Genomic DNA, 24,842 nt, shown 5'->3' on the forward strand with positions numbered 1-24,842 from the left:
GCGACGGTGCAAGGTTTCGTCTCGGCACCACGAGGTCCCATTCCACCAGGGGCGGATCCAGAAAATCTCCAAGGGAGGGGCCATTAGAAACCAGGAGGCCCCCCCCCCATAATCCCACCTGTTGGAGGCCCCATCTTCCCACTTGTTGGGCCCCCCCCCAAAAAAAAACTGCGTCTATTGAGCTTATCTAGCTGTTCAGGCAACATCTCAACATCTGTGCAGGCTTGGAGGCCCTCTGTGCAGGTTAGGAGGCCCTGTAAAAGTGGTCATCTCTGTGAGTATAAGAGACCTCCAAGTTGTGAAAAGCTTTACCAATCTTCTAACAAAGAAGTCTTCTCAGCTAGTCTTCTAAGAAATAACTAAGTGGGTAGGTTAAAAAAAAACTCATCGGATTTCGGCCAATTTATTTTCAGGAGGCCCCCTTTTCGGCTTTTTAACTTTTTAACTTTTTATTTTATTTTTGAAAAAAATCGGCCAAGGGGGGGCCATGGCCCCCATGGCCCCCCCCTTGTATCCGCGCCTGCATTCCACTATGAAGGTCGGTCCAGAGTTCTCGACGAGAAGTCTGAAACCAAAGACGGTTTAGTTTTACCCAGTCTTGGCTATAACCTATAACTATATGCAGGGGTGTAATTTTCCTAAAATGATTGTGGGTGCCCAGCTGTAGGGGCGCCAGGCCGTTTGGGGGCGCAATGGATATTCTTTATGTAGGAGCCTAAATTAACAACGAATTTGAAACTTTACTAGCCGAAGGACGCTTCAATTGATATGTCTGACTAAGCAAATACACTGCTAAGAACTGTATGTAAAGTGACCGGAAGGGCGTAAAAAAAATGTAGAGGGACGCCGCCCAGTAGGAGGGGCGCCAAATTTTTGGGCGCCAGACGGTTACGAGGGCGCCGTGAGACCATGGTAAGGGTGCCATTCTCCTATAGAAGGGCGCCGAGTGATTAAAAACGCTATGTGGTTCAGGGGCGCTAGAGACGCCAGAAGGGCGTCGGACAGTCAGTAATCCTAAGTTGGTGGGGACGTAGGGGCGCCAGGCGGTTACGAGGGCGCCGTGAGACCATAAAATGGGCGCCTGATTGAAAACACGATGTGGTCCAGTCCAGCCGGTCCAGGGGCGCTGAGAGGCCAGAACAAGAAGGGCACCGAACAGCCGAGGGATGCACGGTGGATAGAGACCTAAGGGCGCGAGATCGGAGACGGTCAGGAGGGCCCCGCTAGACCATGAGAACGGCGCGGTGCTGTCAAAAGGGCGCCATTCTCCCAGAAGGGCGCCGAGTGATCAAAACACTATATTATCCAGGAACGTGAGTCGGTCAGGAGAACGCGCATGGGCGCCGTGCTCTCGAAAGGACGCTTGTAAAAGACTTGTGGGTGCATTTTTATCATTGTGGGGGCACAATTTAGGATTGTGGGTGCATCTGCCCCCACAAAGAGATATAAAATTACACCCCTAACTATATGCCAAGTAAACTAAAACGGTACGCACCTTCGCTCCGCCCTTGGCTCTGCTGGTGCTGTATGAGTCTTGCGCCGGTGCCCACTGCCGCCACTGCCCACCGCGCGCACCGACGCACTGCCCGTGCCCAGTTCCTCAAGCTTTCAGAGCCCATTGCTAAAACATAGGCGATCGAACTCCATGGATAACCGGGCCCAAATGCAAGGATTTGTGTCTTGTGGCCATTTGTCGCGGCTCGCAAGCAGCAAAAAACCATGCAAAAAACAAAAACCTCCCTGGATGCTGACGATGCTGAACTATGTTGAATCCACTCTAGCGGAAAAATAAGCAACCACAGCTTTCTTCCACTTCGATATAGATGTCAGCGTGATAGTTAATGTTCTAAAAAGCCATACAACGCTTGCGGACAGTAAATGGCGCGCGTTCACTTGTCAAATTAATGCTTACCTTCATTAGCAGCAGGTAATTGAATAGAAAATAGGAATGACGAGAATGGCGCTCACCATACGAAAATATTCTCAAAAAGTATCAGTGCTACGATAGAGTTCAGTGGTGCTACGGGAATGTTGTTCTATATACCCTGGGGAATGCGTTTATTTGGGCTGTGTTCTTATATACGAAAAAACATCTTATTTCCATATATGTTGTTGCCTGTGGATTTCGCTATTTTTTATCTTCTACTACCTAAGACCAAAAATTGCACCGCTAGCTAGTGTGCAAGGCACAACGCGTTGAAAATTAGGCACTGCTTTTTCAAATCAAAACCGCATTTTTGTGAGCTGTGTAAGTGTTTGGCCCGCAATTCAAATTCTGTGCATTGAATGCACAGAATTGCAAGGTTGATGCAAGGTTCAGGTAAAACTTCAGTTTTTTACATTAAAGAAACACAATTTTGATGATCGTTTCTCCTTCTCGATGGCCAATTACATCAAAAACAGTTTCAAAACACTTAAGTTCGCACCACTTACCGAAATATAATAAAGAAATCACCCCACCTTTGATGCGCTACGCACACACTGCAGAGACCACAGGGGAGCAATGCCGCTTGAACCCTATTGGCCGTAGTGTCTAACGGTGGCGGCCATATTGCGCAGACCAAGAAACAGCTGCCGCCTGTGTTGAGGAATAGGGAATTCGGGACCTCGATTTACGTTTGCGGCCGCCGCATCCGTTACGTTCAAGTTACGTAGATACGGAACCCGGCATCTTACGCAGAATTGAGTGGGGAACACGATCGTATCTTCAGAATTCCTCAAATTCACTCGCCGGACCTAGATTTGCCCCGGCCGAGGGGGTTGATTGAACCCACCTCGCTAATGCGCCGCTAATTAAACTAGAATTAAGCGGTAAATTGGTCGTTTGCGACAAAGAATAATGCAGAGTGACTGGTAGGGACCCACTGTAAAGGTCCCGGGTCAACCGGTGACCTCTGAGGTCAGGTCAAGTGATCTAAGGCACGGGTTCGGTTTTTGGTAAATAACTTCGCCAAAAATGGCCGTAGAGCCGCGATTTTGGCATCATCGTGTTCAGCTAGCTCAGGCGCATCGAGTGATATACTTTTTGTTCGGGTCAGGTCAACTTAGGGTGTTGACCTCAGGTCAAGGTCAGGTCAGCACCCCCAGGTCACGAAGTTGGTCGAAAGAGGTCATGTCGCATATCATTCGATTCGGCAGGTCTTCCTGAGTCCATTGGTGGCTTTCCCGACTCGCTAGCTCAATTTGATCGGGAGTTATTGAAGAAAAACTGTGACCCTTGTGACGTCACATATGACGGATGATAATGACGTCACGCAAGGGCAACAATGCAAATATGAAGCATAGAACCTTGCAAGGAGTGCATGAAATCATGATTTTATATGCTTGAGATAGTTTCAGATCATTCTCGGCGCCAAAATAGCAATTTTCATATTTCCCCATTCACTTATAAGGGCTTAACGTATTAGTTCCTTGTATCTGAGAAGTTTTTAGGATTTCATCTTATTCTCCACTCAATTCTGCGTAAGATGCCGGGTTCCGTGTCCACATAGCTTGAACGTAACGGATGCAGCGACCGCAAACGTAAATCGAGGTCCCGAATTCCCTATTCCCCAACACAGGCGGCGGCCGCTTCCTGGTCTGCGCAACATGGCGGCACCGTTGGACACCATCTGGTGGCCGATGCGCATTCCACATTATAGAGTTCAGTGGCAGAGACGCAAAATGGCGACATTGTTTTGCCTCTGATGCGCCAGATATGTAATTTAAAAGAATTGGATGCGACTACTAAATACAATATCCTGAAACAAGAACTATTTTCATCCTAGGGGACACTGGGAAATCGGGGTTTTTGGGTGGGGGAGGGGGGGTTAGATTCAAACCAAATCTAACCTAACCTAACCTAACCTAACCTAACCTAACCTAACCTAACCTAACCTAACCTTACCTAACCTAACCTAACCTAACCTAACCTAACCTAACCTAACCTAACCTAACCTAACCTAACCTAACCTAACCTAACCTAACCTACCACGTTTCCAGGGGTTTGTGCGCTAGGGACGAAAAGGAGTATATCTTAGGTAAGGGTAAATGGAAAAATGTTAGGTTAAAGAGTTCTGGAATAGGCTCCAGGCCGGCCTTCGGCCGGCCTGGAGACAATTCCAGAACTCTTTAACCTAACATTTTTCCATTTACCCTTACCTAAGATATCCCCTATTTGTGGCCAAGGCCACATCATTGGTTCGCGTCGCTAGCAAACACGTTTCTCAATCACCTTCACCCGAAAACCCCGATTTCCCAGTGTCCCCTAGGAGGAAAATAGTCTATTATCGGCATATTGTATTTAGTAGTCATATCCAATTACTTAAGGTTACATATCTGGCGCATCAGAGGCAAAACAGCGTCGCCATTTTGCGTCGTGGCAGACGTAGCGTGCTGACGATAGGGTGGTTTCTTTATTATATTTCGGTAAATGTTGCGAATCAAAGTGTTTTGAAGCTGTTTTTTATGTAATTGACCAAGGAGAAACAGTGAAGCATCATCAAAATTGTGCTACCTCAATGTAAAAAACTGAAGTATCGCCAAGGTTCATAGGAATATGTAAGGTTCATAGGAGGAGGTGGTTTATATGTCCTTGGTCGAGGGTCTAAAGAATTTGAATTGACTCAATCAACAATGTAAAAATCAATTGTATTCTTTTGCTACAAATGACATTTTGAAGCTGGAAGGCAACAAACTTATGGTTTGAGTGTTTGCAAACATAATTGTAAAATGAAGTAACTGTTTGTTCATTGTTGTCCAATTTCATTCAATTTTGCCAGTATTTATAAGTCATGATTTAACGCTTGCATGGACGGATGCACCCACTGCTAGGCCATTTTCATAAGCATCTGGAAACAAATGATTTTGCATCTAGTCACTTCTCCATACAAATGCTACAATTACATCTCTTTACATCTGTTAACATCTGTCGATATGCTTTCAGGCTAGCAATGGGGAGCCGCGCAGTGTTGGACAACATTCGATACTTCCTGCTGCACCTGCTGCCACGGGCCGAGGCCGGCGCGCCCTGGACAGAGCCGGACCTTGGTGCAGCGCTCCGATGGGCTGACTACTGCGAGCAGGCCACAGCTGCTGCTGACGGCACACCCGCTGAGCCGGTGCTGCGCCGGTTTGTGACCACAGCGGCCGGCGGGGCCCGGTGTGACCTGAACGTGGCGCTGCTGCGGCGGTCGCGCCGCGAGCTGCTGTCTCGGCTGCTGCAGAACGGCCGTGCGGGGGACGCCGCGCTGCGCCGGGCGCTGGCCGAACTGCGGCGCGCTGGCCAGCTGGACTCTGTGCTCGCTGGGCAGGCGGCTCAGAAGCAGGCGTACTGCGCGCTGACAGCGGCGCTGCGGCGCGCCGGCGGCCGCCGCCGGATGCAGGCGCTGGCGTTCCGGCGCTACCTGCTGGAGGGCGCGATGGCTGGCCGGCCGGCCCACTGGCTGACTGAGAAGGCCACCGAACTGGTCACCGGTCCGGACGGGGCGCGGATGGCGGCCCTGGCGCTGAAGGCTGCCCCCACTGACGGAGGAGCGGTGCTAGCCGCTGTAGACGGCGCGCTGGAGCGGCAGCTGGCGGCTGTGGAGGACGTCGGATGGATGGAGCGGCTGTCTGAGCCGGAGCTGCGGACTCTGCTGGCCCGGCCAGGGCTGGTGACGGCAGTGGAGGCTGCTTGTGACCGGCTGACCACCGCGGGAGAGGACGGAGAGTACAGCAGCGGTCCCCACACCGCGCTGCTATCGAGGGCTGCCGAGTGTGACCCCTCCGGCCGTGTCAGACGGAAGCTGCGCGCCGTACTCCTCCAGAGAGGGGACGTTAACCGGTCCGACTGCGTGAGAATCACCACCCAGCTGCCCCGGTTCCAACTGAAGGACCCCGTGGATGAACTGGAGTCTGTGGAGGCACTGTGATAGACTGTGTGAGAGACTTACACTGATCGCGGGAGACTAGTCACGGTTTCTGACCAAATCGCTGATCAGTTCTGACTACCTGGACCGGAGGAGCCCAGCTGCTGTCACACCAATGCCACCAGGACCAGGTGAGTGTCGTGTTTGATGATCACATCATACCGGTATGCAACTGACAAGAAACGGTATTTTTCTGTGTGAACATGCGTTTGAACGAATGCTGCATGATGCTAGTAAGATGCTCTTTGTCATGCCTTTGATATGATTCAGAATGCCCTTCATGGCATCTAGTCCCAAAAGATTAATTCCTAACAGATTTTTATTTTCAAAGATATAGATAGGTAGCCTGTCATGGAGTAACGTTCAACATAGAACATCCTTTTATGTATTTATATGTCAGACACCCTGCATCACAGTCGTTGGGATCAATGGATACACGATTGATCTTTGACTAAGCAATTTTGACTCAGTCTACCAACACACCTTTAGGGAAAACTAAAAGCACGCAGTACAAATCACATTTAGGGTTCAAAATGCACCACCGTGCAAGTTGGCAAAATATGCTCTCCGCGACTTCTAATACATACAGAGTACACAGTATGCATACAGTATACATACACGCACACCGTTCAAATAGAGAATTACATTCAGCTCCACGGTCTGACATGCATAAGCAGTTCCCGGAGTCGATCGGTGCGTTTCTTCGGTAGGTTCCTGCCCTCATAGCAGGTTACATAATGCGACAGCATGATCCTCAGACCAACACCAAGCACATACATTGCACACATCCACTCACAAAGTTCCCGCGCACGACACGCGGTGACAAGTTACCGGCCAGGCCAGACGCCTATCACCCGCTGTCGGCCTCTGTCCGGATATACCGCGTGTCACTGAAGAACAACGACCGAGAAGCGCACACCACACCGAGTTGTGTCTGCTGTGACACTGATACGACCGACCGCCACCCTGTTGTCCGTGTAACTCGGGTAACGTACCCGCTGAGACTCCGGCTCGCGGCCGACGTCCAACATCAAATCGCCGTCTCTGAAATTCCGAACTGACAATCATGACCACTCTGGGAAGAGTCGGTTTGACTACATGCTCACCAACTTTCCACAGTTCGAAGTCAGTCTCATGCGCCAAAATAACCCACTCAATGTACTTTGTGCGGCGGGATTTCCCCCTGCACTGAAGGGCCGATTTCCGAATGAGCCACACAAATGATGGGGCTGAAGTGTCCGTGAAGCCCGCGGGATCGCAAAACTGCGGCGCCGGTGGCCGTTGTTTGGCGCTTTCGTGGCGCCAACTTGACCATGTCGCTCAAGCATCGGTTAGTTGTCATCGAAAACCTGTGGATGAAACTTCTCGAGGAAGCTGCACTCGGACTAGGGGCCGTTTCCTATAGTAGTCCGTCACAGCTAGTCGTATTCTTCTCTCTTTGAGGCGTACCGCCAACTATAGCTGCTCGGTATTACGGTCAACGCCCACCACTATGCGATGGTGGTGTCCTAGTCCATGCCTGGCGCGTGGGCAGTGCTTAGGTGAGCGGCTGATGCTCTGCCAGCTGCATCACTTCCAGCGGGTTCCTCACCTGAGAACGGAGGGCGGGCCAGTCAGTGGACAGAGTAACCCGCTGGTGGGCGGTCCGAAGAACGTGGGAACTGGCGGTTGTCAGCGTAACGTCAGCATAATTAGTGGCTCAACGTAATTTCGTTTTGTATGTTTATTGTCGATCGTACTTGAAAACAGAGGTAGTTGAGGACAGTTAAGGTGAACATCTGGACCCAGCGGCTCAGATGTCGCCCAATGACTTGGTTGTCACGCATGCTGAAATTGGTAGCCAAGACTAGCCAGCTCGCTGTCTCACCTTGTCGTTGGCGAGATGTTTGATGCGGCTGAAGAGGCCGCCGGAGGTGGTGCGTCCCTGGTGGATCTGGACGTCGTCCTCCTCACCCTCGTCCAGCGCACACGACTCGGCAGAGGGCAGCACCATGTTACCGTCCTGGTCCCTGGGCGCAGAGGGCGGCACGTTAGCGTCCGTGTCCCGAGGGCAGAGGGAGGCAACTGAATAAGTTCAGTGCCTCCTTGGCGGAGGCTAGTCAAAGCACCGATCTAACCTAGCCACATAACTGTGATTGATCAGGAATAAAATACTCACTTGCTCCCGGCCGACTTGACGAGCTTCATATATTTATACTCGAGGTTCTGGTTCTTCTTGTAGAAGTGGCAGAGCAAGAGGAAGAAGCACAGCGCGAACGACACTGCTCCCACTATTGTCACCTGGAAAAGAACGGAATCGGTGGGTAAGAGCTACTGATGGTCGTGTTACGTCGTAAATGCCTTTGGTGTAGTACAGCCGCCCGCCAGTTTGTCACATTTTGGTGAACAGCACAGTCTGTCACTATGCCTGATGCCAGGAGAGATATCACCAACATTGATAGGGAACTTGTGGCCATGCGACTCACCCGTAACCAAAATTGCCTATAATTTGCCCCGTACCTGTATGGTGAAAGGCAAGTGGGTCTTGCAGGCGACCTTCCTGGTCTGTTCGGACAGGGTCTGTGGCGCGATGCAGTTCTTTGGTGGCAGGTAGTGCAGCTCCTGCTGCCCGCCCTCGCATTCTCCTTTCACCACACTGCCGGTCACGGTATGGTCTCACTCAGTACAAAATTTAACAACACCATGCATTAGAACAGTCACTCTGAAGTCCCCCAAGTTATATAACCATCACCGCCGACTCACACGTAGTCTGTCTCCAGGCAGGCGGGTCCGGCGAGCGCCGTCTCCCAGAGGAAGTGGAAGATGCAGCCGTCACAGGTGCCGTCCGGACAGCGCGACGGCAGCAGCACGGTGCCGTTGCCGGGCCGCTCTGGGTTGTACCGCACCGTCACCGTGGCCGATCGGCCATTGGGACACGCCCGGGTCGAGCTGACGGGGTGCAGAAGGCGCTAAGGTGAGTACTGAGCATACTAAGGCTCGACAGCATAAACTTTGAACAGTTACATACATATTTACAGTCTATACTAGCCATATTCTTCCGACCTCGAAACACCCTAGGCACTATTTCTCCCAGCCAAAGAGACATTCTACTCACAATGGCGACGTGAAGAAGAGATGTAGGTCGAGCGAGTCTGTGCTTTTGGGCCTGAACTCTGGGTAGACCTCTGCGTCGCCCAGTTGAAGCTCTTCGGTGACACCCAGTAGATGGTCGGCCAGACTGACCGACTGGACAGAGTACGACTGGCGCGAGCCGTCCTCGCCGTGAGCCGGCACCACCGTGCTGCGGCACAGGAACGACTCCGCCTGCCGCGTACGAACAGGCGCCGGGTGTTACGGGAGTGCGAGCCGGCACTGCGACACCAATGATAGTCCGGCGCGGCGTTGGGATAAGGCTGGTTTGGGCAGTGACATCCAGCTGTGAAACCATTTGCGCAGTAAGGCGAAGGCCAGATGTGCGAGTTTAACGCGTGTATTCGAGCGTTATGTTCCATTACGGCCGACTGTTACCGCTTCGATCACACCGCATATAACAGATGCATTTTGCTGTGTGATTTGCTGAATTCATGACGAGTACGCAGATCGGCCAAAGTATCATGCCTCAAAATATCCCGTACTTACAACCACAGCGCGGTCGACGCCGTCGTCGTGGTAGGAGACGTTGTTCTTGCAGGTGGCCTGCGCACCGCCGCAGAGGCTCATGTTGAACAGGTGGAAGTACTGGGTGCCTGACGCCGTGAACAGCGTGCTGCCCTCTATCGGGAACGGTCTGCCGATGAAGTGGACATGGTCGTTAGAACTCGTCACAAAGTCAGCTACCACAATATGTGCCGCTCCATTCTTATGAATATTTTAAACCTGCTCCTTAATTACACCTCAAATTACGTCCTGAAGCATGACTGCTGTCACTCACTTTCAAACTGTGTAACAACTAACGACTTCCATGACGACCATGACTGCACTAGCTCTGGCCGTCGCCTCACTTGTTGAGTCTGGAGAAGTCGAACACGCGGCTGCTGACGTTGGCCTTGCAGCTGGTGGTGCAGCGCTCTCCGTCGGAGCTGGAGAGGCCCGGTCCGCAGGGCTGGCACGAGTCGCGCCCGTAGCTCAGCGGCCCCATCACCACGGTGTCCGGCGGACAGCGGACACACCGCGAGCCGCCGCCGGCCGCCTCCACGTAGTGGCCCGGCGGACACGGCACGCACGACTGGTCCTTGGTGCCCTGAAACACGGTAAAGGGACGGGGGTGTCAGGACAGGCAGACAGGGCAGACGTAAGCTGTCCATATGGCACTAAAAGGCAGCAAAGTATTACAACCCGCCCGAAATTCTGCCTTAACCACTCTTCTATTCCTTTGTCGAATCCATAGCTCGGGCGCTGGTAAAACCCAAATGGCTTACACCAGTTATTCACATAATAAGAACTAGCAAACGTGGTTGAGATTCCGCAAGCACCAGTCCGTTTTTCCACTGACCTGTGGGCAGGGCAGGCAGGAGGCGGCGCCGCCGTCGATGGTGTTGGTCACGTTGATGCTGTAGATGCGCACCATGTCGCGGTCATACAGCCGGCTGCTGGACAGCACGGTCATCGCCTCGTCCCAGCCCATCTTCTGGAACACCCAGCTGAACGTGTAGCTCGTGTTGTGGGTGATGGGGTAGGTGAACCGCTGCCGCTCCTGACGGCCCGTCCATGACTTCACCACCGACAGCTGCGTGTCCTCAGTCGACTGGGAGGTGCGGGAAAAGGTGGTTAAGTAGATAATATGTGCCTTGTAACAGATGCACCGTCACACGCTTCACCAACGTAAGCATTATTAATTCCCTTGAGCATCAATTAACGCCAATTGAAGAGGACAGATATACTGTTGCACTTATAGCTCAATAACGCAATATCGCTAGCCAAGCCAACTAACATTGGCGCTGACTGTGGCCGCCATTATGGCTCTAAACCAATAATACCTGCACTGTGGACGGACGGCTCACACGCCGGAGGGGACGGGGCTATCGGTTCACTGCAATCTCATGGGGGGGGGGGGGGGTACGCCGCCGGCGACCAATAATGTCGACGGGCACACACTTCAGTACCTGGCCGCCAAACACTGGACAACAGGCTAGTGGACACTGGGGAGTTCACCAACGCCGCAGGGAATGATAACCAGAGCGATGGTGGCCGTTGAAACTCGACGCTGCCAATATCCCCTTCCCAACATCAAAAGTGGTTAAGTCGGCGGGACCACAGAGGCTAGCAGTACGTTTGCTATTCTCCATAACTGGGGCCGTATAGCATGTAAGTGTAGTGTATGTGTGTGACAGGGAGGGAAGGGGACGCAGCGGTACACTGGGCGATGTGCTGGCTGTCAGCCCCCTCTTTCGGTGGGGAGTCATGGTAACGAGCCTGCTGACCTACAATAACAATGACGTGCTGTTTGGCGCCGCGGCGACTGGATGGTGCCGGCTGCCGCGCGTCATACGGGCCATGGCCGCATACTAAACTGCTGACATTCAGAGTCAAAGGTCACCGGATCGGGGCTGTCTGTTGTCCAAACGTCACAGACTAAAACCGAGCATAAACCTGTGAAAAATATACGCTGGCTGTCGCGATACCAAACGTGAACTGATAACAGGCGTGTGACAAATGACGTTGAATGAAATAATGGACCTTAATTGTACGTTTTTCATGTGGAAATTACTGGCTGAAGTCGTGCATAAATATAAGTTAAGAATATTCCCCTTGATGCAGAAATAGATGCTGCTTTTGTCTTATTCCGTACGTTTAATCATCAGCTTCATTCGTAGAAATATATTACTGTATTCCCCGATGATTGCACTTCGAAGGTCGTGGTAAAGATAGTCTGATGTAGATCGTGGTCAGCACTCCAGCAGCTGACTCCATACTTCTCCCCGTTCACAGGCTCACCTGCATGAAGGCGAACTCGCAGTCCCTCTTGCAGTCGACCTCGAAGCTGAAGCTGACGTCTCCGACCTGCCTGGCGGCGCCGTTCTGCACGCCGCCGGCCGAGCGGAACCCAGCCACCACCAGCGACAAAACCAGGTACACGCCGTCCGCCTGGCCGCGGCCCGAGTGCACGTGGTCGCCGGCCGCCTGCCAGCTCTTGCTGCTGCTGCAGCCCACATCTGCCCGCGCGGGGAGGCGGGTTAGAATAGAAACACTTCACATGGGACTGCGGAGGCTCCCCATCCTCCATGCACGGACTCTCAAGACGGAATGCAACACCTGAGCAGATAAAAACAAGCTGTACCTATTTATTAGTGACTGACTAACAGAAGTTAAAATACAAAAATTCCTTGATGGTTTGTAATCTGTATAATGGAATCAAAAACCAAAATACCCCATCGGCTTCTTTGCAAGAAACAGCTACCTGCTACATAGACCAGGCTTGAATTAATCCTGAAACATGCGACCACCATCCCAGATACCCGGCCACCGTCCCTCCCCGGTCCGTACTGTCGAAGCTCATGCAGGTGGCTGTGACGTCTGGCGGCAGTGAGCTCCACGATGTCAGGTGGTAGCCGTAGTCGGGTGCCGTGTTGGGAGGGCACGCCTGACAGCGGGCAGTACCGTCGCTGAACGCGCCCCGGCCGCAGAACTCGCACTCTGAGGGAGCAGGGCAGAAACGTGGTCAGATCTGGCAGTGTGGCAGGCGAGGGAAGCTCCAGTGGCAGCGGGTCAATAACTGTGGAGATATTTAGGCGTGACGAGGCACCGATAATCGATGTAGTTCGGACGCCCACAACCCCACTTTGATGTGCTTTGGTGTGTGAAGACACAAATTCAGTTTAATGGTCGTAACCTGACTGGTAACACGGTATTGATGTGGTGAAACTACACATAACATCTTTGGCAGTTCTCGGCTGGCTCAAAATACTGAGTGGCGGTTGGTTGGATAAACTTATATATTTCAAAGCGGCAACCTCAAAAACAGCTACCGGGCAATCATTTTTAAGTTTTAACCAAGCAACAATCCATTTCATCGCGTTTGCGTGCTGGAGCTGATACCTTGTCGACAGACTCACTGAAGGGTAGGCTGACCCGCCGGGCTGTGGCGTCCGGCGGTACAACCTATATGCCAGGTGAACAACGCGAGCGATGGTAGTGGACGCCGGGCGCAGAGCGCGCTCAATTGCTATTAAATTGATCAGTGAAATGCCTACCTAATTAAAACATCATCAAGAGCTATCAGCTAACATCAAAGCCGCGTTCTAAATTCCATCAGACTCTCAGTACCGCAGACATTCATGACCTTAGATCGCCTGACTGCTGATTCAGCGTTACCATGCCTGTCGTCGCTCAAGTGCCCTCTGTCGTGAAGCGGGATTAGTTTGACACAGTGACGGACTGTAGGGTCTTAGCTCGCCAGACAGCCAGTCGCCAGTCGCCAGGCCAACACTCCGGCCAATAACCAGTCGGCGCAAACAAACGCCAGTTTTTGCCGACACCTCATATTGGCTCAGTCAGCACCACTGACCATAAGCATCCGGCTTACTTACAGCTTCCCAGAAAGCCTAAGAAAGTTAAGGAACTCTGGAGACGCCTGAAAAGTGCCGCAAAGTCGACCAATATCACAGCACACTTCCGTCGAGCCGCATGCCCAGAAACTTGGCTGTCATTTAATGCCTTTTCAAACTTCCCGCCAACGATGCACAGACTGTGATGGATACTCTGAAAGCCGTTCTTTATTCTAGTCTCTCCATCCATTAGACCCTTCGCCACGGGGCGGTCCGCACACCTCAGTGACCCAGTGGAGGGGAGCCGTCCCGGCGTGTCCCCACGCCCGGCGGTGCGCGTGTGTTGTGCCGCCGCGGGCCGATCGATCCAGCCCGGCCTCCGGGACCGTCTGACGACCGCCGCCGTCAGTGTCGCGGTCCGGCCCGGCCGGCCCCATATTGCGTACGGTGTGGCCACTGACCAGCGCGGTGCGTGCCCATGGTCGATAGCGTCTGGGGCTGGGGCGAGTCAATAGCCCATGCGAGCACAGCATGTTGGTGTGTGCTGGTTATTTATATGTGTAGGTCTCGGAATGGTTGTGCATAAAAACTCCCGATTCACTTGTTGCCGTCATCAAATCGGGGACCGTACTCTCTGAGAGTCACGAGGGACAGGCGTTAAGGTTAGAAGACCTTATCAATGATGACTGATCGCTATACGAGGCTGGTTACTGGTCACTGGTCCGGCGTACAAATCCGCGGCTTCACTTTTTATGAGGCCCAAAAAGAGTAGGTCGTATGTCAGGTCAGCGCAATGATCTACATACCATTGGTCATTGTTCACTGCTCGTTCTTTTAAAAAAATGCAAGCATAGCGTGTGTATTTGCGTAAGAAAAACATGCGTCATGGCTACAGCCGGTGATGTCTCGCAACATCGACAATTCCTCATGGGTGACGTTATAAATATAAAATATAAAACATCCGTTTAATACTGACATATCCATGAGTGCTTAGTGGAAGGGAAGCACTAGCTGCTGAGTGGTAGCAACACTGTGACAGTACTGAACTGCAAGCGAAAGTACCTACACACCAGCTGTATGTCGTATTGATTTCAGCCTGCGACCCAACCCCACATTGCCGTTTACACCATCTTGCAGGCTCCTCGGGTAACAGTGCATACCTGCCACAGCCTCCAAAAGTTCGTTCAATACTCTTCTGCCAGTTTAGAGCACTCAATCAAAACTGGTGGCAAAATTTACTCGACCTCATGCGAGCCGCCATATCGCGGATATTACCACATTTTCGTCGCACCAGTCTGCCCATTCCCCATCGATCTTGTATGCCTTTCGGCCTGGGACGCCAGAAAATCCGCACTGTGCTACCTACTCATATGTGCCCAGCACCGTGACCTGGGCCGGCAACATATCACTCGATTACATCCGCGAGCACTATAGCACTGTCGTCCGGTGACCTTTTTATGGCAGAGCCCCTGTGTCGAGCCATAAGACTGTCTCGCGTGTGTGACTAAATTGCGGTATGAGCGCAACTCGGTGTCAGTCGCTCCAACTTCTATGATGCGAGAGAGCCGAAGATCTTAATTACTACACTGGCCCAAGCAGAATATCCATGCTATATGGTCGCGGATAGTCCGAAAATAAATTGAGGTAGGAAATTTAAAAAAAACATCAATGTTTATCAGCTGTTTAAGTGGCTTCCACATGGTACGATTCAATTTGAAGTTTTGTTTTTAACTTTTTAAGCGTGATCGGAGGAGGTTATATGTAAAGTTATGCTGCATGACTTCATATATCGTTTTTCTAAGTCCTGGCTCACCCCCCCCCCCCCTCCCCTCACAAAGTCTCAATGTACAGACGGCATTGCCATCTGTAAGTAGGTTCTGTACTCACTGAGGCTGTCCCCGTGCTGCATGCCCGGGCTGCAGGGCGGACACGGCTTCTCGCTCCCGGACGGCGGCAGGGTCTCGGCCCCGGGCAGGTCCTCGCGGCATATCTTGGGCTCCACCCAGTGGTACTCCAGTCGGGTCTGCAACGGACCGTCCGGGTTACAGGCTCTCAGTACTAGCTCAGTGCTGAAGGATACACCCGTGGGACTGTGTTGGCCTGAATCGCCGGCATGGGATCCCCACACATTTGTCGTTAGGCAAGTCTCCTCTCACAGCGATTGCTCGTTAACCCGCGCCCAGATGGGGTCTGCCGAGCAACGCGGTCTGATGGGGGGCCATTTTGGCCCCCCCCCCCCCTCAGATCTCGAGAACCACGCAACATAGCGACAAGCGGTAAACGGTGTTGGATAGCCCCAGCGGGGAACTACCTTTTGACCCAATTTCATTGACCTCGGTCAAACCGATGACGTCACAGGTCAGGTCAAAGGTTGAATTTTCACCGTTTACAGGCATTTCAAGAAATGCGTTGTAAAATCGAGTAAAATGCATTTCATTGAAAATCATCGATGGAGAAATGTTCTTCAAACACATATTTTGCTATTTGAGGTCACTGATACCAGGTCAGGTCACAGAGGTCAGGTCACTGGGGGGTCACAATATGAAAGTGTCGTGTGATACATGTTTTATGGTTCATTTTACATGACAAATGCGATTATGTGGGTCAGACAGACTTTAGGGCCAGCTTAGGTCACGTTTTGATCAAGGTCAGGTCAAGGTCAGGTCAAGGTCAGGTCAAATTAGGTCAAATTTTAAAGTTGATATTTTTGCATAAAATGGGTATTGATTCGATGCAGCTCGTCACGGGGAGTTCAATGGTGGTCTCCGTTTTGCGCTACGAGGTCTAGAATTGCTAAAAATTGAGTTCAAAAATTTGACGTCATCAATTTTAACAGTTTTTTCGCTATAACTTGGCCAAAAAAAGAGGTATCGATCTAAAATTTAGTATGTATATCGAAGAGCGCAGGGACTATCACATATATTCCGGTTTTTTCGAAATTCGAAATTTTTATGGAAATTTTTTGAGTTTTTCTAAAAAAATCAATTTTTTTGATTTTTGGGGGTCAAAATCCCAAAATTTCGAAAATCCGAGATAGCAGTTTTGTAGCGCCGTCTTTTCTCTACACAACCACGTAAAGAACTTTAAAATTGCTTGTTAACTGTAGAATTGGTGAGCGTTTCAAGATGTCATGTTTTTTGCTCATTTTTGCTCGAACATGACCTCAGTTTGACCTCAATAACTCCTGACCTGAGGTGACCTGTGACTTGAAATTTTGTGTGAAGGTGTCAAATTGATGCCCGGTAAGGTACCCAAAATTTGGCGGCGCTGCGCGCCGCCGTTTTCTCGCTATTTAAGAAAAACCACAGGGGGGGGGGCCAAAATGGCCCCCCCCCATCAGGGCGCGGGTTAATGCCGCGTCGCATCTCGCCCTTATCCCTTCGGCCTACGGGCTGTCGCGGCCCATCCGACACCTCATTGCTCACACGTCCACCGTTAGACACCTGTCGCCGCCATTAGCGGTCCATTGTCGGTAAATGTCGCGCCGTACCTCCCACAGGGATGTCATCCTGTCAGCTCGGAATGGGACGCTGGGAACTCATGGCTCCCGGTGGGGCATCAGGAACGGCTTCAAATTAATGCACAGCGGTTCTTGGAAATGACGGGCCAGTTGATGCGAGCAATCTGCTACCAGTCCAGATCAATTAGGGAAAATTAACCGCCTTCAGTTCAATTACCAGTATTGGGCATGTTATTTATTGGGCGTCAAATGCACTCCACACCGTCAGCTATGCTCCAGTCGCCCACCCGTTTGCGACACCCACCTTGTTCAGGACACAGGGCGAGTGCAGTTCGTAGTAGTCGGCTGACGAGCATGGCTGGCGCTTGTAGCACTTGGGCGAGCCGCGCGGCGCGTACTCTGTCTTCTTGTTGCACGGCTGGCACTGCGAGGCGCCGCGCTGAGAGTGCGTGTTGACCGCACAGCGGCGACAGCGGCTCTGTGCGCTGTGACTGTACGTTCCCGCCTTGCACGGCGTGCAGGAAGAGGTGTATGCCACTCCTGGAGACACCGGGAAACGGTCAAATGGGCTGCGAGGGTTCAGCCGGAGACATAACGACTTCGGTCGGAGGTGGCAGTGGCTCAGCCGGGCTGGGAGGTGAGGCCGCGGCTTTGCTAGGGCCCTATGGCGGTCAGACAATTGATCGAGTGGCTGGGCGGCGGATCTATCAGCCACTCAGGGCGAGGGAGCTCGGCGTCTCCCAGACGGCACGTGCCGGGGCTTAGATCGTCGGGATCGAAGCCCTCTCTCTCTCTCTCTCTCTCTCTCTCTCTCTCTCTCTCTCTCTCTCTCTCTCTCTCTCTCTCTCTCTCTCTCTCTCTCTCTCTCTCTCTCTCTCTCTCTCTCTCTCTCTCTCTCTCTCTTCTTGCACGCCACGCGGCGGGACCCCTAGGGGGCCCGCCGCGGGAGCACGTCGACGGGGGGTTCGACGCGCCCCACTCCTCGGAGAAACTCCGTGATTTTATTGGCCGGCTCCTGGAAGATTTCACGGAGCGCTGGCGTAAAACCCCAGAGCCGGCCTCGGGTGCGGGAGTATGGGAGTATGCGGGACACTCCGTTAGTAGGTGCCTATCGAAGCCCTCTCCACCGGCTGGTCTCCGGGTGATAGCAGGGAAGGGTAATGCCCAGACCTCAGTGTAATGTGTGGGAACCTGTCTGGAATGGCCTGGAATGGCGAGCTGGACCGGGACATCAAATACGTCTACACTAGGCTACCTTCTGCCTTAGGACGATGCATGCATTATATGTATTAAAAATAAGTTATTTGATCTTCAAAAACCGAAGGTCCAAAAATCAATCGCCATTATCGAGCAGTCTGTATGCAAAGCGGGTAATAATGGTGGCGGCGGCTCCCTGGGTACCTGGCGGACCCCACTCGACTCCCCGCTGATCCATCGCTCCCCTCCCCTCGGAGCCCCTGGAGCAGGGGGCGCCGTATCGATCAGGGCGCTGACAGGGAGGCCGGCTGCCCGCCACCGCCAACGTCTGGGTCTGGAGAGGCGCCGGCCGGGCTGCGGTAATCAGATTACCAGGCCGTGCGGAAACGGTGGTACATACGCCGCTGCCGTCCGGCACTCATGGGTAGCTACATGAAACCTACAATAAAACGTCTCAGTCCTTCAGAACTGCTTCTGGAGAACCGAGACTGTCGTAATTCTTCCGCATATGGAGATATCGAAAACAGCGGCCCGCCGCCCGAGACTGGAAGCTAGCTGGATGTCCGTAAGGCCATCGGCGTATCGGACATTACATGAGATAGTTGACCAACATGGACTCACCGCTGATCTCAATCCGCTTGATGAGCACCGCCTTGCCGGTGTGCAGGTCCATGCCGATGGTTTTCCAGTGGAGCACGTTGAGGCCCTTCTTGAGCGGCACGGTGATGTTCTTCCACTCGCCCTCCTTGGTGAGTGCCGGCCACGTGCTGTCCTCGAGACCGACCAGTTGCTGGCACTGGTCGTCCTGCGGCTGAAGGTGGTCCGAGTGGGGCCGGTCAGACGGGGTCGACGCATAGCAGGAGCGGGCTATCAGAAGAGCAGGCACGTTCCACCATCAGTGTGTTTTACATCACATCAAAAATACCCGTCATCGTTTAAAAGATACGGTATCGTGTGGGTGATTGTGATTATTTGAACCGCGCTTATCACAGAACGCTGTGATAAACACACGATTACCACGTTTGACAGCCATAAATGCCGCCAGTCCCATTAACTGTCGGGGAATGCCGCCGTGGGCGCCACGATGTAGGTGCTTTGACACACCGTGTTAGCAGTTTATTCAGTCGCGAACGCTGGTCGCCGTGTGTTGACGTTGGGTAGGCGACGCTATAGCGGCGACTCATTGTCACCCAGCTTCACAGAACTGTTTGAAAGGGAGCTAACAGCAACAGGTGCCGAGTATAATTCTCACGAAATGGGTGTTGGTTTTGCTTTCACATTGTAATTCATCAAGCAAAGCAACTCTTGTTGAGCTACCACGCGGTTCAATCCAATCCAAGTGGGTGAATAACTTCAAGCTCCTACGTTAATTTCCTTGAATTGCTACAACGTTACAATTTCTCATTCGTTTGTGTGCGTACCAGAAACTTGAAGAGTACGTCCGGGTTGGTGTTCTGATACTCGAACATGAGTTTGCCGTGCTCCACAAGATGGACGGCGTACACCAGGGCGGAGGAGCAGGGCCCGCCGGCCGACGAGAGCACCTCGCCGCGCGGCTGCCAGCCGAAACTGCAACGCCAGACACACACCAGGTGGTTTAGGTGAAACATAGCGAGCATATCGACTGGGGCACAGGCAGACAGACCCAAGAGGATCTCGAGACTGTAGGTTCAGGCCGAATAACACGACACTACAGACGTGACAATAGCGTACAGGGCACCCGATGGCTAAACCATTAAGTTGAAAGCGTTCGTGACCTCAGCGAACACGCGAACCTCTCAGGCGATATTGGCTCCTGATATAACAAAGCAAAGGAATGAGAATGCTTGCGCGCACGCAATTCCTTTGATCTTGTTTATGGAGATGCAAGGAACGTTTTCTTTGAAACTATAGAAAGTTAAAGGGAAACAACCTTCTAAGACACAAGCATCGACGACACACTACGCGTTGCAGCCACCGCTGAAGAGATGCGAGCTCGTCTCTGTCAGTCTACCACAGAGATGTAAACAGGCGCGTTTTTACATCGTCTCACGCCGTCCCATCATCGATCCGTGGGTTCTGCGCCGCCCCGGGTCTCGTAAACAGGTGACCCCGGACGCTCCGGACATTGACTGACACGGGTACCGGCAGGCACGTGGACAGAATGTACGGACGGACAGACGGACAGACGGACGGGAGAACAGAGTGGACGGGATGTACGGACGGACAGAGTGGGCGAGTGAAGACGGACGGGAAACATACAAACGGATGAAATGAAAAGAACTGACAAATGTACGGACAGAAGAAAAGAAAAAGGACAAACAGACGGACGGGCGAAATAAATGGCCAGACGGAAGGGCACGGGGCAAATGATAGGTTGGACGGGCGAGCGCAGTGGGCTGGCGTCAAATCGATAACCTTATTAGATATGGTTCTATATGCACTGTCCGTTAGAATCAATATAGCACCACATTCAGTTCATGGGAACGATGGAAACCCATGAAAACGAGCACATTAGGGGCAGTGACAGCTTATGTGAAATTAGTGTGCTGCGAGATTGTGCACTGTAAATGCACCCACAAGCGTTTATTTACATCGGGTGGAGTGGCACAATGGGCTTTGAATATATCGAATGTAGACCTTCAATGATACTCTCCTAAATTATATTACATAGCGTAGCGTGCAACCCCTTCTCTTCCCCACCACCCCGGGTATACTGACTCGTCGCAGTTGATGTCGGCACCGAGTCGCTTCACGTTGAGGAAGGACGTCTTGAAGGGCTCGGTGACCACTTGGAAGCCGTTGGGCACCTTGGCCCACTCGTCAAACACCTGACCTCCGCCCAGCGAGTACGAGCCCGCCGGACACTTGCTGCAGCTCAGCGAGGTCAGGTTGAAGAAGCGACCCGGCTTGCAGGACGGCGCTGTCGGTGCGAAAGGAGATAGGAGTTAGTAGTTAATAATGGTGTATCATGGCTGTTGTCAGCTTCAGCGGAGGTCGAATATTTTTGGGAGTTTGAAGCCGCACTGTGTTCATCGTCTTAGACATCGGCCAGAACGCTCGACAGTTCACTGTTCAGGCCTAAATGATCAAGCATCAGTTCAAATATATGGTGATTGGTGACACATTTTTGTATGACATGTCTCATGTAGGTTGTCTACTGAATATATTCGCCGGTCCCATGGCCCACGTCCGACCCAAATTACCGCCGTAAGACACGCCAGTCACGTCAGCTTCATCAGTCACCAATGGTCCAAGTCTCGTGTGCAGCGGACGCGTTAGCATGCATGAATGCCGTGCCAGCGTGGGCGCCATTATTGGCTCGGCGCACCACCTCAGTATACCACCTTTACGTACATATGTACTAGAAGGTCGCACCGGAATGTAATGCAGAAAACGTTCTCCGATGCAAATAACGTTTTCGCTTTATGTAGCTTAAGGTTTTGCAGAGGGAATTTTAAAAGGTGGTGTTAACTGAGTACTGACTGAAGTACTCTAGTTGAAAATTCCAATGAAATCTTTAAGTGCTGGTATTGCCAATTTAATGACTGAAACAATTATAAAAGAAAAGCAAGGAGGCCAGGTTAATGTTTTCAGTAAAAAGCACATGTTTCTTGGTTCTTGCTGTCATCGACTAATAGTATGACGCCTCCACACCTTGGCTGCCACTATTCAACAGTCTTAAATTATCCCTCCCCACCACACCTGGACGTGGCGGGTTAAAAATGCATCCCGGGACGGTCGTCTGGCAGTCCGCCGGGGTCGATACCCAGTGGCGCCGCAGACTCTCGGCCCGGCGTCACTGTCAGGCGCGCGGTGAAATGGCCCATGGTTGCGGCGATACGACCAACTTTGCCGGCCGTGACAGCGGCAGTCCGGGGCTGAGGATGTGATCTCAAACACGGTCTATATTCGTCGCGCCCAGAGGCGACCCAAAGCCAGACGGCGGGGCTCGAAATGGATGAGCCCGGCTCACGACCAGAAGTCTGCCGGCGGTAACTTTTCGCCCGGACACAATAAAGCGTGCGGCTGACAGGTCATCTCGGCAATGCTATCAATGACTGTAAACCAATTACAAGTCTGCCACCTGACTCCACACTTTGAGACATCTCCGCTGAGAGGGGCATCCCGGATGCCGGCCTCCTTGTTTTAGCGTTCTTCCAATTAGCGTCGGGAATGGAAGCCTTACCAGCAGACGGCTCTGGTAACGCGCTCGGTCGCATCTTATGAGCAACCCGGAGAACCAAGCGAACACGGCACTAGCCCATTAGTCAACACCTCTCTGCCTCGTCTCTGCTCCACCACTCGGAAATGTCTCTCAGTCTCTGTACCTCAATACGGACACGTCTCTGTCACACACATCTCGGCTTCGTTTACATATATTCCACCGCCTCCCCGTGTCGTTTCCCAACGCAGCCGGAATGGAATCTCTGCTGGACGGAGGCTGAGAGAGGCGGGGAGGTTTTGATAAGGTGCGGGGATGCGCCGTGCGCGCCGCTCGAGCACCGCCACCGACCCGGTTCAGCCGGTACATTGATCGGGCCGGGCCCGCACCGGGCGCAGCGCCGTGCTGCTACCAGCGGGGTCGGGGGAGGCTATACGGGTCGGCTGACCCGCCGGTACACCCTGACCCACCTGCCCGACCCAGCCGGCACCGGCAGCCCACACTGCAGACAGCCGAGCAGCTGGTTCCAGCGGCGGACAAATTACCCAGCGGGGGCTCTGTCCGCCCGGCAGGCCCGCTAACTAACCGCGTTGGGCGCCCAAATGGACCACTTTGATCCAAACGAGCCGGCTCGTTTGACCGGCGCGGCGGCTAGCTGACCCCGCGGGGGCGGGCTGGAACATACAGCCAGTGCCGCTCGCAGAAACGGGTAGTTTTGGGCTAATGTGACGCTCTAATGGTGCTCTAAGAGACAACTGTTCCAGCATTATGGGACTCTTCACTACAGATGTTCTTGAATTTTATTTTACTAAATTAACGGATCTTCTACTTCTGACAGCGGGTAAGCCGAATATTAGTATGACAGACAATCGGCTTCAAACATTCATTGTGTCGACAGGAATATAACTAATGCCTAATGGGAGGAAAGCTGACAGTCATAAAGCCTCGCACAGCCTGCAAAACCGATCTGACGAGCAATGACCTATAATCACGTTCAATAAGGTACAGGTCTCGCGGGTTTTAGCGGTAGGTTTTGCACCTAGAAAATTTAGTGTACTTCAGGCTATATCTTCGTCGTCTTTTAAGTGTTGAAGATGCGATCGACTTGTTCGTTCACAAGCCGGACATGATCGTGGAAAATGGCTTCATCGTAGATCGATTAGTATCGGAGATATAACCGGAAATGTAAAAGTGCAAAACCTACCGCTTAATCTCGCAAGAGCTGTACCGTCACTCTCGTCACCTTTGTAACAGGAATAATGCTCATTCCGCAGTTCGCATCTGCTGTCGCATCTCCCGAGGTGCGAATCGCGCCCGTGTGTTTTAGGCTGGACCCGAACATCCGGGCCAATCAGAGGGACTTCTTGCCGACCGGTGAACTCGGGCCGATAAGTCGTTGACCATGTTGACCTGAGTCAGCGCCGCTTCATGAATGCAGATTAGAGGGATTACCTGCTGTAGTCGCTGGCCCAGATGACCTGGACCGTCGACCGTTCAGCCGTTTGTTTGTTTGAACCAGCGCATGTAGGCGAACCTGTACACTGTGAACCTGTACTTCGCTGACCGCATAATCTGAGCTGAAGCCGGTACGTATGTAAAGGTGTGTCAGAGCACTCAGAGGGACATAAACCAGTTGATACCCAGAGTGATCTTAAGCGACACTGACACAGATGAAAGAGTGACACTGCAGTCGCTAACCCGAGTGACCTGGATGGAAACACATATGACGGATCAAAGTGTGACTTACTGCAGTCGCTGACCTGACCCGGGTAACTTGAACCAGAACACAGATGGATTGGATCAAAGTGTGACTTACTGCAGTCGCTGACCCGGGTAGGCGGCGGCGGCGGACTGTTGAAGCACGCGGTCGCCGAGGGGACAGACACTCGCCACCGACCACCGGACTCATCACACTCGGTGAACTGATACCGAAAACCCGTCTGAAATGAAGCACATACAGTGGTGATGTTAGGACTATAAGCAGACCAGCAGCATAATTATCAGCAGCGAACCGATTCTCCTACTTCTAGGCTCTCGCTCTCACTATAGCATGGTCTTATAGCATTAGTCCTCTCGTGACCTTTTGCTTGTCATAGCATTTCTACTATTCTTTCCATGCTATGCATAATGCAGCTATTCCATCTCCGACCGACATTTACTCGTTAGTCGTTCTCGTGCGAAGTCTATGTGCATCGCACCCAATGCGTAATTATAGGTGGTGGATACTGGATTGGGGTAATATATAAATGACAAACCAACCTGATTGTTGCAGGTGGATGAATCGGAGACTGCTCCTTGGACGAGCACGGTCACCAGGCCTGCCAGTGCCACCGCAACCGCCATTGTTTGAAAAATGTGAGTAATATGAGGTCACTGATTTGCCGTAAGCATTTCGGCGAAGTTTTTTTTCTCAAATACTTTCTCGATTGTTTACAAACCACGTTGTCGTGCTTGCACTTTTCAACACAGCGTGCTTTCCTTCCGTCGGTGGTCAGCGGCGATTTTTATGCTTCGGGTGGTCGCTTCACCGTGTAGATTCACCAGGCGAACAAGCACCACCTTCCCTCACACAAGTCGGCTGTAATACTTCACCATCTGCCCGAATATGACCAACACGCGCAGCGCACCACGGCTCCAGCGCGCGGCCATCGATCCGATTTGGTCTCGGCGCAAAGCGTCGTCACGTGACC

The 24,842-nt window shown here is 52.3% G+C and overlaps 2 protein-coding genes across 3 annotated transcripts; one reads left to right on the forward strand and one right to left on the reverse strand.

Moving 5' to 3' along the window:
• The first annotated feature begins 4,363 nt into the window (after nucleotides 1-4,363).
• Nucleotides 4,364-8,715, forward strand: LOC122394013. The gene is made up of 3 exons (XM_043390542.1): nucleotides 4,364-4,539; nucleotides 4,925-6,019; nucleotides 8,648-8,715. Coding segments are annotated over exons 1-2 (969 nt in total). The 5' UTR covers nucleotides 4,364-4,537; the 3' UTR covers nucleotides 5,892-6,019; nucleotides 8,648-8,715.
• LOC122394003 (endosome/lysosome-associated apoptosis and autophagy regulator family member 2-like) lies at nucleotides 6,260-24,816 on the reverse strand. Of its 2 annotated transcripts, none has more exons than XM_043390535.1 (18): nucleotides 24,412-24,816; nucleotides 23,969-24,092; nucleotides 20,709-20,910; nucleotides 19,430-19,577; nucleotides 18,630-18,819; nucleotides 17,116-17,351; nucleotides 15,239-15,374; nucleotides 12,351-12,500; nucleotides 11,802-12,019; nucleotides 10,360-10,611; nucleotides 9,869-10,107; nucleotides 9,507-9,654; nucleotides 8,983-9,191; nucleotides 8,631-8,816; nucleotides 8,388-8,523; nucleotides 8,047-8,168; nucleotides 7,756-7,897; nucleotides 6,260-7,479 (listed from the first exon to the last, which is right to left on the reverse strand). In XM_043390535.1, the coding sequence occupies exons 1-18, from the start codon at nucleotides 24,493-24,495 to the stop codon at nucleotides 7,426-7,428; spliced, it is 2,976 nt and encodes a 991-aa protein (XP_043246470.1). In that variant the 5' UTR covers nucleotides 24,496-24,816; the 3' UTR covers nucleotides 6,260-7,425. The 2 variants fall into 2 exon arrangements, with proteins under 2 accessions (XP_043246470.1, XP_043246464.1); XM_043390529.1 differs by having other exon boundaries at nucleotides 6,260-6,932; nucleotides 24,412-24,802.
• Nucleotides 24,817-24,842: the final 26 nt, after the last annotated feature.

The sequence above is a fragment of the Amphibalanus amphitrite genome, unplaced genomic scaffold, assembly GCF_019059575.1.
Source record: "Amphibalanus amphitrite isolate SeventyFive unplaced genomic scaffold, NRLGWU_Aamphi_draft 000025F_arrow, whole genome shotgun sequence".
In the NCBI taxonomy this organism is placed as follows: Eukaryota; Metazoa; Arthropoda; class Thecostraca; order Balanomorpha; family Balanidae; genus Amphibalanus; species Amphibalanus amphitrite.

Coding starts and splice junctions, on each gene's coding strand:
- LOC122394003 (XM_043390529.1), bottom strand. CDS start 24,495: ATGGCGGTTGCGGTGGCACTGGCAGGCCTGGTGACCGTGCTCGTCCAA. Junction 9,655..9,868: donor GACTTCTCCAGACTCAACAA/GTGAGGCGACGG, acceptor CTTCATCGGCAG/ACCGTTCCCGATAGAGGGCA. Junction 8,524..8,630: donor TGCCTGGAGACAGACTACGT/GTGAGTCGGCGG, acceptor CGTGACCGGCAG/TGTGGTGAAAGGAGAATGCG.